We start from the raw sequence: 13,300 nt of genomic DNA, 5'->3' as shown, positions 1-13,300 counted from the left end.
GACAAAGATCGTACTTTTTGGAGAAATGTCCTCTGGTCTGATGAAACCAAAATAGAACTGTTCGGCCATAATGACCATCGTTATGTTTTGAGGAAAAGGGGGGTGCTTGCAAGCCGAAGAACACCATCCCAACAGTGAAGCACGGGGGTGGCAGCATCATGCTGTGGGGGTGCTTTGCTGCAGGAGGGACTGCTGCACTTCACAAAATAGATGGCATCATGAGGAAGGAAAATTATGTGGATATATTGAAGCAACATCTCAAGACATCAGTCAGGAAGTTAAAGCTTGGTCGCAAATGGGTCTTCCAAATGGACAATGACCCCAAGCATACTTCCAAAGTTGTGGCAAAATGGCTTAAGGACAACAAAGTCAAGGTATTGGAGTGGCCATCACAAAGCCCTGACCTCAATCCTATAGAAACTTTGTGGGCAGAACTGAAAAAGCATGTGCGAGCAAGGAGGCCTACAAACCTGACTCAGTTACACCAGCTCTGTCAGGAGGAATGGGCCAAAATTCACCCAACTTATTGTGGGAAGCTTGTGGAAGGCTACCCGAAACGTTTGACCCAAGTTAAACAATTTAAAGGCAATGCTACCAAATACTATTTGAGTGTATGTAAACTTCTGACCCACTGGGAATGTGATGAAATAAATAAAAGCTGAAATAAATCATTCTCTCTACTATTATTCTGACATTTCACATTCTTAAAATAAAGTGGGGATCCTAACTGACCTAAAACAGGGTATTTTTACTGGGATTAAACGTCAGGATTTGTGAAAAACTGAGTTTAAATGTATTTGGCTAAGGTGTATGTAAACTTCCAACTTCAACTGTATATCATCATTTCAAGTATAGTTTCCTTCAAGCTATGCATCCATCATTATGTCTTGAGCAGCTGTGTGTGTGTGTCACAGGATAATGGCCGAAACTGAGCAAATGGAATGGCATCAAACACCTGGAGACCATGTGTTTGATGTATTTGATACCATTCCACTAATTCTGCTCCAGTCATTACCATCAGCCTGTTCTCCCCAATTAAGGTGCCACCAACCTCCTGTGGTGTGTGTGTCTGAGTGTGGTTGTGTGCTCATGTTTGTGGGTGTGTTCTCCCTTTTTCAGTTCGTTTTCTGTTTGGCGCCAAATGAACATAAGTCATGACCCAGGTTCACTTGAACCAATGCCAACTTGCAGCAGGCTCTTTTGAATCGATAGCTATTCAGTGAAACCAGTTCTCAGGAAATTGTGTTCTCTGACCATGGGCTCTATTTGAACAAATCTAACGCAATGGTAAATCTAAGCGCAGGTGGTAGCGCAATAGGTTCAGGGGTGTGTCAGAAATATTTGTACTATCACAATTATTGGCGCACATGCTGGCGTTGTCGAGAAAGGCCTTAGTTTTGACGAATAAACAAGTTGTGGGTGTGTCGAGGCTTGGCCCCTCACTGGCCAATCAGAACGTGCTCCATGGCGAAATATGTGGTTGCTTCAGGTTGTGTATTCAAGGTCTTTCATGTATTGCCTTGGAATTAACTCCAATTCCAATGTTAGTCCGTTATAATTTGTTTAAATGGCTTACAGAAACATTTTACATTACATTTACGTCATTTAGCAGACGCTCTTATCCAGAGCGACTTACAGTTAGTGAATACATTTTATTTTTTTTATACTGGCCCCCCGTGGGAATCGAACCCCCAACTGCTGGCGGTATTCAAATGCAGCATGGGCTGAATGGACAGGATGGGCATATTGCTAACTTTGAGACAAACTAGCTTTGATGTGACAATAAATGATGATCATGCATCTTTATTCCTCTATGCTTTTCTATACAGTAGCTAGCTGTAAAAACAACATATAAACAACGACATTTCTTGACCACCCATGTACTGTAAACGTAAATGAGTTGCCAATCGCATCAATCAGCTTTCCAGTCTTTACTAGTCTCCAGCCAAAATTGTAGATATGGTGTGTTTTGCCTTTGTATAGGAAATATCATTGATGACAAAAAATATAGGCCAACTGTCAATAATAACTTTTTGTAAATGACATAACCGACAGTTTCTTTTTTCATTGCACATTTACCGAAGGGAAGTCTTTTTTTTTTTTTCCTCTGAAACCCTTTCAATCGCATATATCTGTCTTGTTTATCGTTGCCCCAGCCATGGTAAGTAAGTCATTGATTGAGTGCTGAGTGCTGAGATATGGAACCCCCATCAGTCCTAAACATCCTGTGGTGCCGCTTCCTCTGGAATCGGATGCTAATGTGGCTCAAAGGAATAGTCTGAGCTTTTATTTAATGGTTTTTACGCACTGATTTTGCCACGGACTACATTCTTCTCACCCATTTATCCTCTCGGTCTGAGGGCTTTCAGGACCATGATCTCCCTGGAAATGAGCTAACAATGAGTCCTGCAAGTCATGTCTCTCTGCCTGTCTGCCATTAGAACAAGATGCAGCTGCATTGTATTAAATCAAATCTAGCTTTATTTCAAGTGTATTTTTAATCACACAAGCTAACATATGGAATTGTTTTAAGATGGTCATACCATGGATCATTTAGCTATTTGATTTGGAATTTTAGGACCCCTGTAGGTATAAAGGAAAACAAACAAAAAATTATTCAATATTGAATTTGCCATTTTCTACCATAGCCCAGAGAAACGCATTCAATAACACATTAATAAATGGCAAAACAGACAGGCACAGTCAAAAACAATACAAGCTAACAAATTGAATTGTTTTAAGATGGTCAGACTATGGACCGTTTAGCTATTATATTTTGAATTTTAGGACCCTGTAGGTATAAAGATTCTTTTTAAATACATGATTGAATTTGCCCTTTACTACTATAGCCCATAGAAACGCATTCAATAACACATTCATATATGAATGGCAAAACATGATTTTGGCCCCGTTTTAGCTGTTCCAGACAAGTTTTTGAGAGCTGCCAAAATCCCAATGTTGTTGCCTCCTCGGTGTGCGCAGCCGTCACTGACGCTTGTTTAATGTGAGCTGGTCAGAGACGCAATCCAAGGGCTACGGATCTTGTCTTTGAGCTGTCCCAGACGTCCCGATATTTTGGTTTTATCCGCACAAAATCTACAATGCTCTTGTAGTGTAAGATGTGCAAAGACACATTTTGAGAACAGCGATGACATTGATTCGCATCTTCCAGAATGTGTAGACTCTAGAGCAGGAGCGATTACTACTACTAGTATTTGTCTGTCCTTGCCTTTAAAGTGGCAATGTGTAACTTTTTGGGCGACCAGACCAAATTCACATAGAACAGATCTACCGCTTCTTAGACTTTTCTATGTGTGCTATTTCTATGCTTCCCATTAAGTTTCGTTTTTGCGTCTTTTACATTTGGTTTTGTACATCAGCTTCAAACAGCAGAAAATGCAATATTTTTGGTTAAGGAAAATTTATTTAACAGCTGTTATTCAATTCAATGTTATTCAATTGAATTATAAATATTGTCTAGACATTTCAACTCTGTATGGCAAGCGTGAATGTCTGACTGAAAACGTTTGAGGCAGCTTTGAGCCACAGCTTGCTGTAGCTATGTTAAATCTAATCGCATCATTGTTTTCGCAAAACAGTGTGGTATCGACAATCCTCACGACCAAGTGAAGAATCTTGTAGTGTGTGACACCCCTGTGCCACATCGTTTAGTGTGTGCACCACTTCATTGGCAAGACAAAAAAATATACAGGAAAGGCCGTCGTTTAATGTGAGAGGCTCAGCCATGTTAGGATTTTGAGTTTCTGTGGATGCATTTTAGTTTGTGTGGAATCAGAACATAGAAAGCTATCAGAGCCTGCTGCTCCAAGACCTGCGCTTTATCATTACTATACTGCTGATGTTGAGCATGAGTTTCCAGGAGTTGAAATTACAGTTTAGTGCAGAAGTGCTTGGCTTTAGAATTTGTTGATTTAGCCTATCTAGAGTGATGATGATGAGGAAGAGTGCACATTCATCCCTGGGTCTCTTTGTTGTGGTCATCTGTAAAGAAAAAAGCCACTGGTTATGGCATCTCCAAGTCTAGATCAAAGTGATCTTAACCCATCAACCTCCATCAGGATAACCTCATTGTCCCAGAGAACTCACTTTGCTTACTGATGGGCATTTCTCTCTCAGACCAGTAATCTGATTTCACATCTACACTGGAGCTGAGTCTTACAATTAGATTGGTTGTATTGGGTTCCCTGCCGACAGATAGCTTGTCTCAAATGATTGAGTGAAGTACTTACTGTACAGAGCCCAATATACTTACCATATTCCTTACCATAGTCATTGTGGCTGTCAACAGACAACAGTGGTCCATCTATTGCACAAGACCAGAGGAGGCTGATGGGAGGAACTATAGGAGGACAGGCTCATTTTAATGGCTGGAATGGAATAAATGGAACAGTGTCAAACACATCAAACATATGGAAACCACCACACTGGGCACACACTGGTTGAATCAACATTGTTTCCACGTCATTTCAATGAAATTACATTGAACCAACGTGGAATAGACATTGAATTGACGTCTTTGCCCAGTGGGACATGTTTGACTTAGTTCCATTCATTCATACCAGCCATTACAATGAGCCCTTCCTCCTATAGCTCCCCCCACCAGCCTCCTCTGCACAAGACAGTCACTGATCCAGTAGACCTAAGACATGAGTCCTTTTCGATATCAATGTTTCTATTCTTCACTACGAGTCCAGATGGATTCACACTTCCCCACAATCTTGTTATAGAAACCATTTTGTGGGAAATGTCATCATTATTTAATTACTCTCTCTGAGAGTAGCTCTCCTCTTAGGCCTCTCGCTCAGCATCAGTATTCTACATGAACATTGAAGGAGGGAATATAGGAGTCCCAGAGACTATTGTCCCTGAACATAATATACTGAAATTGCCTATCATCATCTTTTTGATTCATCCATTGTTTGAAATGCGTAGTTTTGTGTTTTCAAACCAGAAAACTGATCTACCAAAATATTGTTTCTTTATTTCTTCCAATCTGATCTTTTTACAGTATATTATTGACTGGCAGAGATCACAAGTTATAAGTTGATGATGCTAGACATTTATTGTTGTGTTTGCATGTATTTTATAGCTTATACAGTTATTGACCTGGTTCAGGGTAGACTGTAGAAAGAGGGTTCTCAGTATAATGTACTCCAACATGTTTAGCTGATTGTGATTCAATTATTTAGTTTAGTTTTATGGGTTGGATTAAATTCCGATAATTTGCAATTATTTGAGATTCAGTTGGGGTCAGTACCATTTCAGTCCCTGTCAGTTGAACTGGACATGGAATCTCTCCATTGGAGTCTAATTCAATTCCTGAATCAACAGGAATTTTCATGAAAAATGTACACTAACCCATCATAGGAGATTGCTTTTAGTGAAAGAACTGGTGGCACTCTAACTAAGTAGGATGTCTTAGTGGTCTTAGCTGTCTTTCAGTTAAATCCCGCAGGGACATAGGTTGCCCATCAAGGAGGTCTCTCTGAGGACATCTGAGACTGCTTGGGGGGAAAGGCCGTCTGTCTGTCCCGTCCGTCTGATCAGCAGTCAGGTGTCTGAGGAAGAGCATCATCCATGCATGTGGCCAAAGACTGATGTGGCCAGAGGGCACTGTTGGGGGGGACGTCACAGGGCCACTCCCTCTGACAGGTCTGAGTGGGTGGAGCCATAGCTGATGATGTTGAATTCTGTGGGAATTGTGAGGGTCTGGCTGGGGTTGGGCACTTTACTGTCCTGTAGAAATATACAGTCAGAATAACATAACATTTCTTTGGAAGAATGCTAACTCACAGATAGGGACTAAGACTGAAATACTATATTATATGAATACTTTTACACATTAAACTCCTATATTCTTTGGGAGCTACATTACCTAACTGGATGTGCAATCAATGATAAGGGCTATGATATAGCAGAAAATGGTTAACAGAATAAAATAAATATGATCATGAATATATGTATAGAATCAAATTGTTTTTTTCTTACATCATCAAACTTTCTGCCACTGTAGATAGCGTTCTTGTCAATGAAAGTGAGCATGATCCAGTCACAGATAATGGAACACTGGAATGAATAAAAGTAACGTCAATGAATGAGTAGGAGTTGGCACAACCATTACTGGAAGCTGGTACTGTACAAACAGATATCAACTCATACCACAAGAGTGCTGAATCAAACTCACTATTCCAACTGATGTCATGGCTGTCACTGTGTTGATGATAGTTGGGATGATGCTGAATCGTCCAGCCTGGAGATGAATTATTACAGAGTATGACATTGACTAAGTGCATAACCGTATGTCACTAACTAATTGTTCTGATCAACTGGTTATTGATGAATTGAGTACTGATGAAGGAGGTTAAAGGAGCAACTTCTTACATGTCCATGAACTATGACATCAAGACGAATCCCAAAGGCCTTGATAAGTGTCCGGAACTCTTCTCCATCTTTGCTGTAATACTTGGCAAATCTAAACAGAATTGTCAAAGTCAAACAACCATAGAAAAAGGGGGAAAGAGTCCTCCATGCCTCTTCATTACCAAGATACAGCAGAAATAGTCTCAAAATATTACAGTAGGTCATGTAAATGAGATGGCAAGAGTAAAGAGATGGTCGTATTCACTAAGCACCAAACGGAAGAAAGCTGACTAAAACAGGGAGGAACCACTTGAACTTGTCCAATAAGAAATACTTGTTTCCGGTTTCTGTTGCAAAACATTTGCTGTGGTGTGCACTAATGAATACGACCCAAGCATTCACAAGATGCTATGAAGAGGCTCACCTGAAGTTGTAACCAGAGCTGGGCAGGTTCTTCCGAAGGTCCAGGCGACGAAATGAGTATGTGGGTTTACACTCCGAGGGGTCCAGGTCAAGGTCACACTTCCAGTTAATGAAGACCCCAATCACTCCCCCCTGACAGGATACAATCCATTAGCTCTCTAACTAAACCATTACAGTGCTCTATCCAACACAACTTCACATTCCTCACTATTGTTGATTGTCTTTTTTATTTTTTATTGCCATGATCTATTATTTCCGTTATCAGTAATCACTGTCAGATTCAGAAATATTAGAGACACACATATTGTTAGAGACATTAGACCTAGATGGAAGATTGTGTCTTTGTGTGTCCTGTGAGCCCTGAATAATAAGTGTTCTCTATACTTAATATGATTTGTAAAATGGGATATACATTTTGACTGTATGTACAGTGCCTTGCAAAAGTATTCATCCCCCTTGGCGTTTTTCCTATTTTGTTGCATTACAACCTGTAATTTAAATTGATTTTTATTTGGATTTCATGTAATGGACATACACCAAATAGTCCAAATTGGTGAAGTGAAATGAAAAAAAAAATCAGGGTTGGGTTATAAAAAAAATATCAGAAACTTTGAACATCCCACGGAGCACCATGAAATCCATTATTGGAAAATGGAAAGAATATGGCACCACAACAAACCTGCCAAGAGAGGGCCGCCCACCAAAACTCATGGACCAGGCAAGGAGGGCATTAATCAGAGAGGCAACAAAGAGACCAAAGATAACCCTGAAGGAGCTGCAAAGCTCCACAGCGGAGATTGGAGTATCTGTCCATAGGACCACTTTAAGCCATACACTCCACAGAGCTGGGCTTTACGGAAGAGTGGCCAGAAAAAAGCCATTGCAAACACATTTGGTGTTCGCCAAAAGGCATGTGGGAGACTCCCCAAACATATGGAATAAGGTACTGTGGTCAGATGAGACTAAAATTGAGCTTTTTGGCCTTCAAGGAAAACACTATGTCTGGCGCAAACCCAACACCTCTCATCACCCCGAGAACACCATCCCCACAGTGAAGCATGGTGGTGGCAGCATCATGCTGTGGGGATGTTTTTCATCGGCAGGGACTGGGAAACTGGTCAGAATTGAAGGAATGATGAATGGCGCTAAATACAGAGAAATTCTTGAGGGAAACCTGTTTCAGTCTTCCAGAGATTTGAGACTGGGACGGAGGTTCACCTTCCAGCAGGATAATGACCCTAAGCATACTGCTAAAGCAACACTCGAGTGGTTTAAGGGGAAACATTTAAATGTCTTGGAATGGCCTAGTCAAAGCCCAGACCTCAATCCAATTGAGAATCTGTGGTATGACTTAAAGATTGCTCTACACCAGCGGAACCCATCCAACTTGAAGGAGCTGGAGCAGTTTTGCCTTGAAGAATGGGCAACAATCCCAGTGGCTAGATGTGCCAAGCTTATAGAGACATACCCCAAGAGACTTGCAGCTGTAATTGCTGCAAATGATGTCTCTACAAAGTATTGACATTGGGGGGGTGAATAGTTATGCACGCTCAAGTTTTCTGTTTTTTTGTCTTATTTCTTGTTTGTTTCACAATAGAAAATGTTTTGCATCTTCAAAGTGGTAGGCATGTTGTGTAAATCAAATGATACAAACCCCCAAAAAATCCATTTTAATTCCAGGTTGTAAGGCAACAAAATAGGAAAAATGCCAAGGGGGTTGAATACTTTCACAAGCCACAGTATGTATATTGCGGGTGTAAACGTACAGTCCTGCAGAGCTCGCTGAACTTCTCCCTGGCCTGTTCTGCGATGTAACCCAGCCGGAAGATGGGGCAGTAGGGGTGTTTCTCCTCATTGTAATGACACTTATTCAGATATTTCTGCCCATTTCGTTTGTTTGGTTTGATGTTTCCTCTGCCAAAGAGATAAGAGAAGATTGCTTGTAGAAACAGTTGAGACTGCATATTTGACGGGGATACAGTTTCCTATATCATACAGTTCTTTAAATCACCTACTTATGGCTCCTTGTCAGTGCATTGAACTTGTATTGCAGCCTGATGTGCGTGTGTGTGTGTGTGTGAGTGGGTGCGTGCATGGGTTTTGCATTCTGTGTGTTGTTGAGGTTGATGTGTGTGTGACTGTGTGTCTGTGTACATGCATGTGTGTGTGTGTTGTTGAGGTTCATACTATACCTCAGCACTTTAAATTTGGGGAAATGGATGGCATTCTTGATGTAAACAGTGAAATTGATGGCCTCTTCTAACGCCGGCTCCCTGGAGGAGACAACAACAGCTTAGACCCTTGTGCTACAATTATTTTACAAGTGAATTATTCCAGATTAGGGAGACAGTAGTTCTGTTTTTGACTACCTCCTATTTAAAATGTAATATTGATATTGACCCTTACCGTATTGCCGCATAGTCCTCAATAGGACACCAGGTCTGAATCTCACAGGTCTTGAAGGTCTGGTTGTAATAGGGAACACAGCGCCCAGTTCTCTGTCCTACAGGAAACACATCAGACTAAATGCATTAGCTGGAAAAACCATATACTGACAGACAGACAGACAGACAGACAGACTCATAGAACATCTGGCTTAGTGAGACTTTTCACTTCATCCCCTCCTTTACAGTGCGTACCATTGCCATCGAAGTCCACTTCTCCTGAGATGCAGTCCGAGTCCTTTGAGCAGTTGGCATTGGGAACGGTAAAATGCTAAGAAAAAAAGAAAACATCATAGTTCAGACGGCAGCATTAACTGGCTTTCCTTCTCTGTGATGGTATCTTTTCCAGGAGACAGTGCTAGTTGCAATAGTAGGGTATGGAGCAAAGCACACAACTCAATATAAAGCCCTAGTATTGATCATGTGAAAACGACTGCAGTTTTTATTTAGCTCATATTTGGTTTCAGGAGAACACATGAGTGTGGGGAATGGTTGTGACCTCTCACCTCAGCACACGTGCCTTGCCTCTGGTTGTGTGTGACGACTCGTCTCAGTATTGTGCTGATCACGTCACCGCCCTGCAGGTGCAATGCCACACAGAAGAATGTACAGTATATGTTGGTAATCACATTGGCTACATGTTAAAAACATACAGTAGCTAGCTACAAATTGCATCTTCTATAGGACATCTATTTGACCTATAATCCTTTCTTTATGAACAAAGAGACAAAGTGCATGTTCAGAATGGACTGCATTGCAGTCGGTGACTGCAAGCTGACTGATCTACAAATCACCTTTTATCCTAAAATATCTACTATTATTTATAGATCAGTCAGGTTGCTCTATCAGTGATCTTGGGACTGAGCGAAATTGATGCTCTCAAGTGGGCTTACCTCTGAGGGTCGGACATATTCCACCATGTCCAGAACGTGGTCCCCCTGCAGTGCTGTGCCTTTCATTTTAGTGTAGACTGAGCTCTCTGGCCTCGTCTCACTGTCCTGATAGGCTTTCTGACTGATAAAGACATACCTGTAGTAGGGCGATATGACAGATGCAGATTAACTTCTGTTCTGAGGACAAATTCAATCCCTCCAGGGTGATTTTAATTGCACTTTACTGTATTGCCATGCTTGTGCTTATTCAGACAATGAAGATATCAATTCAGATCTCTTATGGGTTATGATATATAGATTTTGAAGGATACTTAAAAATGATCAACTTTATTTGAAATGTTTGAAAATCCAATGCTGAAATATAATGTTTATCAGTACAGTAGACAGAGAGACATCTTCCTCTAAAGGACCATTAAAAAAAACAAAATCTATGAAAATTGGCCTATTTGGATCACATTACACAATGATGGTGGTCAGTAATGGCCAATTAGAATACAGCTGTCCCGCTTGACGACATTAACCTGTACAGTGGGGAGAACAAGTATTTGATACTCTGCCGATTTTGAAGGTTTTCCTACTTACAAAGCATGTAGAGGTCTGTAATTTTTATCATATGTACACTTCAACTGTGAGAGACGGAATCAAAACAAAGATCCAGAAAATCACATTGTATGATTTTTAAGTAATTAATTTGCATTTTATTGCATGACATAAGTATTTGATACATCAGAAAAGCAGAACTTAATATTTGGTACAGAAACCTTTGTTTGCAATTACAGAGATCATACGTTTCCTGTAGGTCTTGACCAGGTTTGCAGACACTGCAGCAGGGATTTTGGCCCACTCCTCCATACAGACCTTCTCCAGATCCTTCAGGTTTCGGGGCTGTCGCTGGGCAATACGGACTTTCAGCTCCCTCCAAATACTTTCTATTGGGTTCAGGTCTGGAGACTGGCTAGGCCACTCCAGGACCTTGAGATGCTTCTTACGGAGCCACTCCTTAGTTGCCCTGGCTGTGTGTTTCGGGTCGTTGTCATGCTGGAAGACCCAGCCACGACCCATCTTCAATGCTCTTACTGAGGGAAGGAGGTTGTTGGCCAAGATCTTAAGATACATGGCCCCATCCATCCTCCCCTCAATACGGTGCAGTCATCCTGTCCCCTTTGCAGAAAAGCATCCCCAAAGAATGATGTTTCCACCTTCATGCTTCACAGTTGGGATGGTGTTCTTGGGGTTGTACTCATCCTTCTTCTTCCTCCAAACACGGCGAGTGGAGTTTAGACCAAAAAGCTCTATTTTTGTCTCATCAGACCACATGACCTTCTTCCATTCCTCCTCTGGATCATCCAGATGGTCATTGGCAAACATCAGACAGGCCTGGACGTGCGCTGGCTTGAGCAGGGGGACCTTGCATGCGCTGCAGGATTTTAATCCATGACGGCGTAGTGTGTTACTAATGGTTTTCTTTGAGACTGTGGTCCCAGCTCTCTTCAGGTCATTGACCAGGTCCTGCCATGTAGTTCTGGGCTGATCCCTCACCTTCCTCATGATCATTGATACCCCACGAGGTGAGATCTTGCATGGAGCCCCAGACCAAGGGGTGATTGACCGTGATCTTGAACTTCCATTTTCTAATAATTGCACAAACTGTTGTTGCCTTCTCACCAAGCTGCTTGCCTATTGTCCTGTAGCCCATCCCAGCCTTGTGCAGGTCTACAATTTTATCTCTGATGTCCTTACACAGCTCTCTGGTCTTGGCCATTGTGGAGAGGTTGGAGTCTGTTTGATTGAGTGTGTGGACAGGTGTCTTTTATACAGGTAACGAGTTCAAACAGGTGCAGTTAATACAGGTAATGAGTGGAGAACAGGAGGGCTTCTTAAAGAAAAACTAACAGGTCTGTGAGAGCCGGAATTCTTAATGGTTGGTAGGTGATCAAATACTTATGTCATGCAATAAAATGCAAATGAATTACTTAAAAATCATACAATGTGATTTTCTGGATCTTTGTTTTAGATTCCGTCTCTCACAGTTGAAGTGTACATGTGATAAAAATTACAGACCTCTACATGTTTTGTAAGTAGGAAAACCTGCAAAATCGGCAGTGTATCAAATACTTGTTCTCCCCACTGTATGTGGTTACCATCGATGCATTTAATTGCGAGTGAAATGCATTTCCTCACCACAAAGGGGCTATTCTCAGCGAATGACTCATTTCACATCACAGTGGCTTGTAAAGCTATTGAAAGCAATAATATGGGTACACTGACAGAACATTCGATCTGACCTTACAAGCCAACCTATATTTTTTTTAAGGTACCTTTCTTTTCTTCTTATGCTTTCCAATACCAGACTTAACGTTGCCTTGTTTGGCAAAATATCTGCATTATCTAAGGCAGGTCACAGATAATGCAACAGAAATACTCTATCACAGAAAAAGTCAGGATAGTTACACACAAAAACAACACTAATTCAAATCACATTTTTGTCTATCTATTTTTTAATGCATGCATAAACAGGAGGCCAGTGCTTACCAGATGAAATAGGTGATCACAAAAACCTGAACCCCCCTATATATGACTCCAAGTTTTTTGTTTTTAACCACCATTACCTTCGGGGTCTCATAGTCCCAGAAACCAATAAAATAATCCTTTATAAACTCAAGCAGTCCCATTATGATTTCTGAGTTTATCAGCTGTCTGTTCAGATGTGAGGTCCTGAGTGACTTGTTCGCAGATACTTCCAAGCTTGTGTAATGAGTCAGTCAGTCAGTCAGTCAGCCACCCTCTCTCTCTCTCTCTCTCTCTCTCTAACGCCCCCTGCCTCATCCCCTGTTGTGCTGTTCTCAAAAATGAATTGCATGGATAAATTCAAGATAAAATGTGATTCACTAATTTGGTTGATTTTTCATGGTAAAGATTAAATATAGTGTTTGTTTTCTTTATTCAGACCTACACAAAAAACACACATTTTATTTCTGCTGGTAGCTGATAGGAACACTTCTCTCTCTCTCTCTCTCTCTCTCTCTCTCTCTCTCTCTCTCTCTCTCTCTCTCTCTCTCTCTCTCTCTCTCTCTCTCTCTCAATTCAATTTAAGGGCTTAATTGGCATGGGAAACGTATGTTAACATTGCCAAAGCAAGTGAAGTAGATAGTAAACAAA

General features: G+C 41.2%; 1 protein-coding gene across 1 annotated transcript; it reads right to left on the bottom strand.

The window, feature by feature from the left end:
- Positions 1 to 5,649: 5,649 nt before the first annotated feature.
- LOC311141466 (P2X purinoceptor 2-like) lies at positions 5,650 to 12,813 on the bottom strand (the record flags this gene model as incomplete). The annotated part of the gene is made up of 12 exons (XM_084176805.1): positions 5,650 to 5,757; positions 6,010 to 6,087; positions 6,206 to 6,271; positions 6,403 to 6,493; positions 6,806 to 6,936; positions 8,571 to 8,718; positions 8,997 to 9,077; positions 9,211 to 9,307; positions 9,444 to 9,519; positions 9,755 to 9,826; positions 10,142 to 10,277; positions 12,674 to 12,813. 12 exons carry the CDS (start codon positions 12,811 to 12,813, stop codon positions 5,650 to 5,652), a joined length of 1,224 nt encoding a protein of 407 aa, XP_084032931.1.
- Between the last annotated feature and the right edge of the window lie 487 nt (positions 12,814 to 13,300).

This window comes from Coregonus lavaretus (assembly GCF_964263955.1).
Source record: "Coregonus lavaretus genome assembly, chromosome: 14".
Lineage (NCBI taxonomy): Eukaryota > Metazoa > Chordata > Actinopteri > Salmoniformes > Salmonidae > Coregonus > Coregonus lavaretus.
Note: the sequence above shows the minus strand (reverse complement) of the source record. Positions and strands in the feature narration are given on the sequence as shown.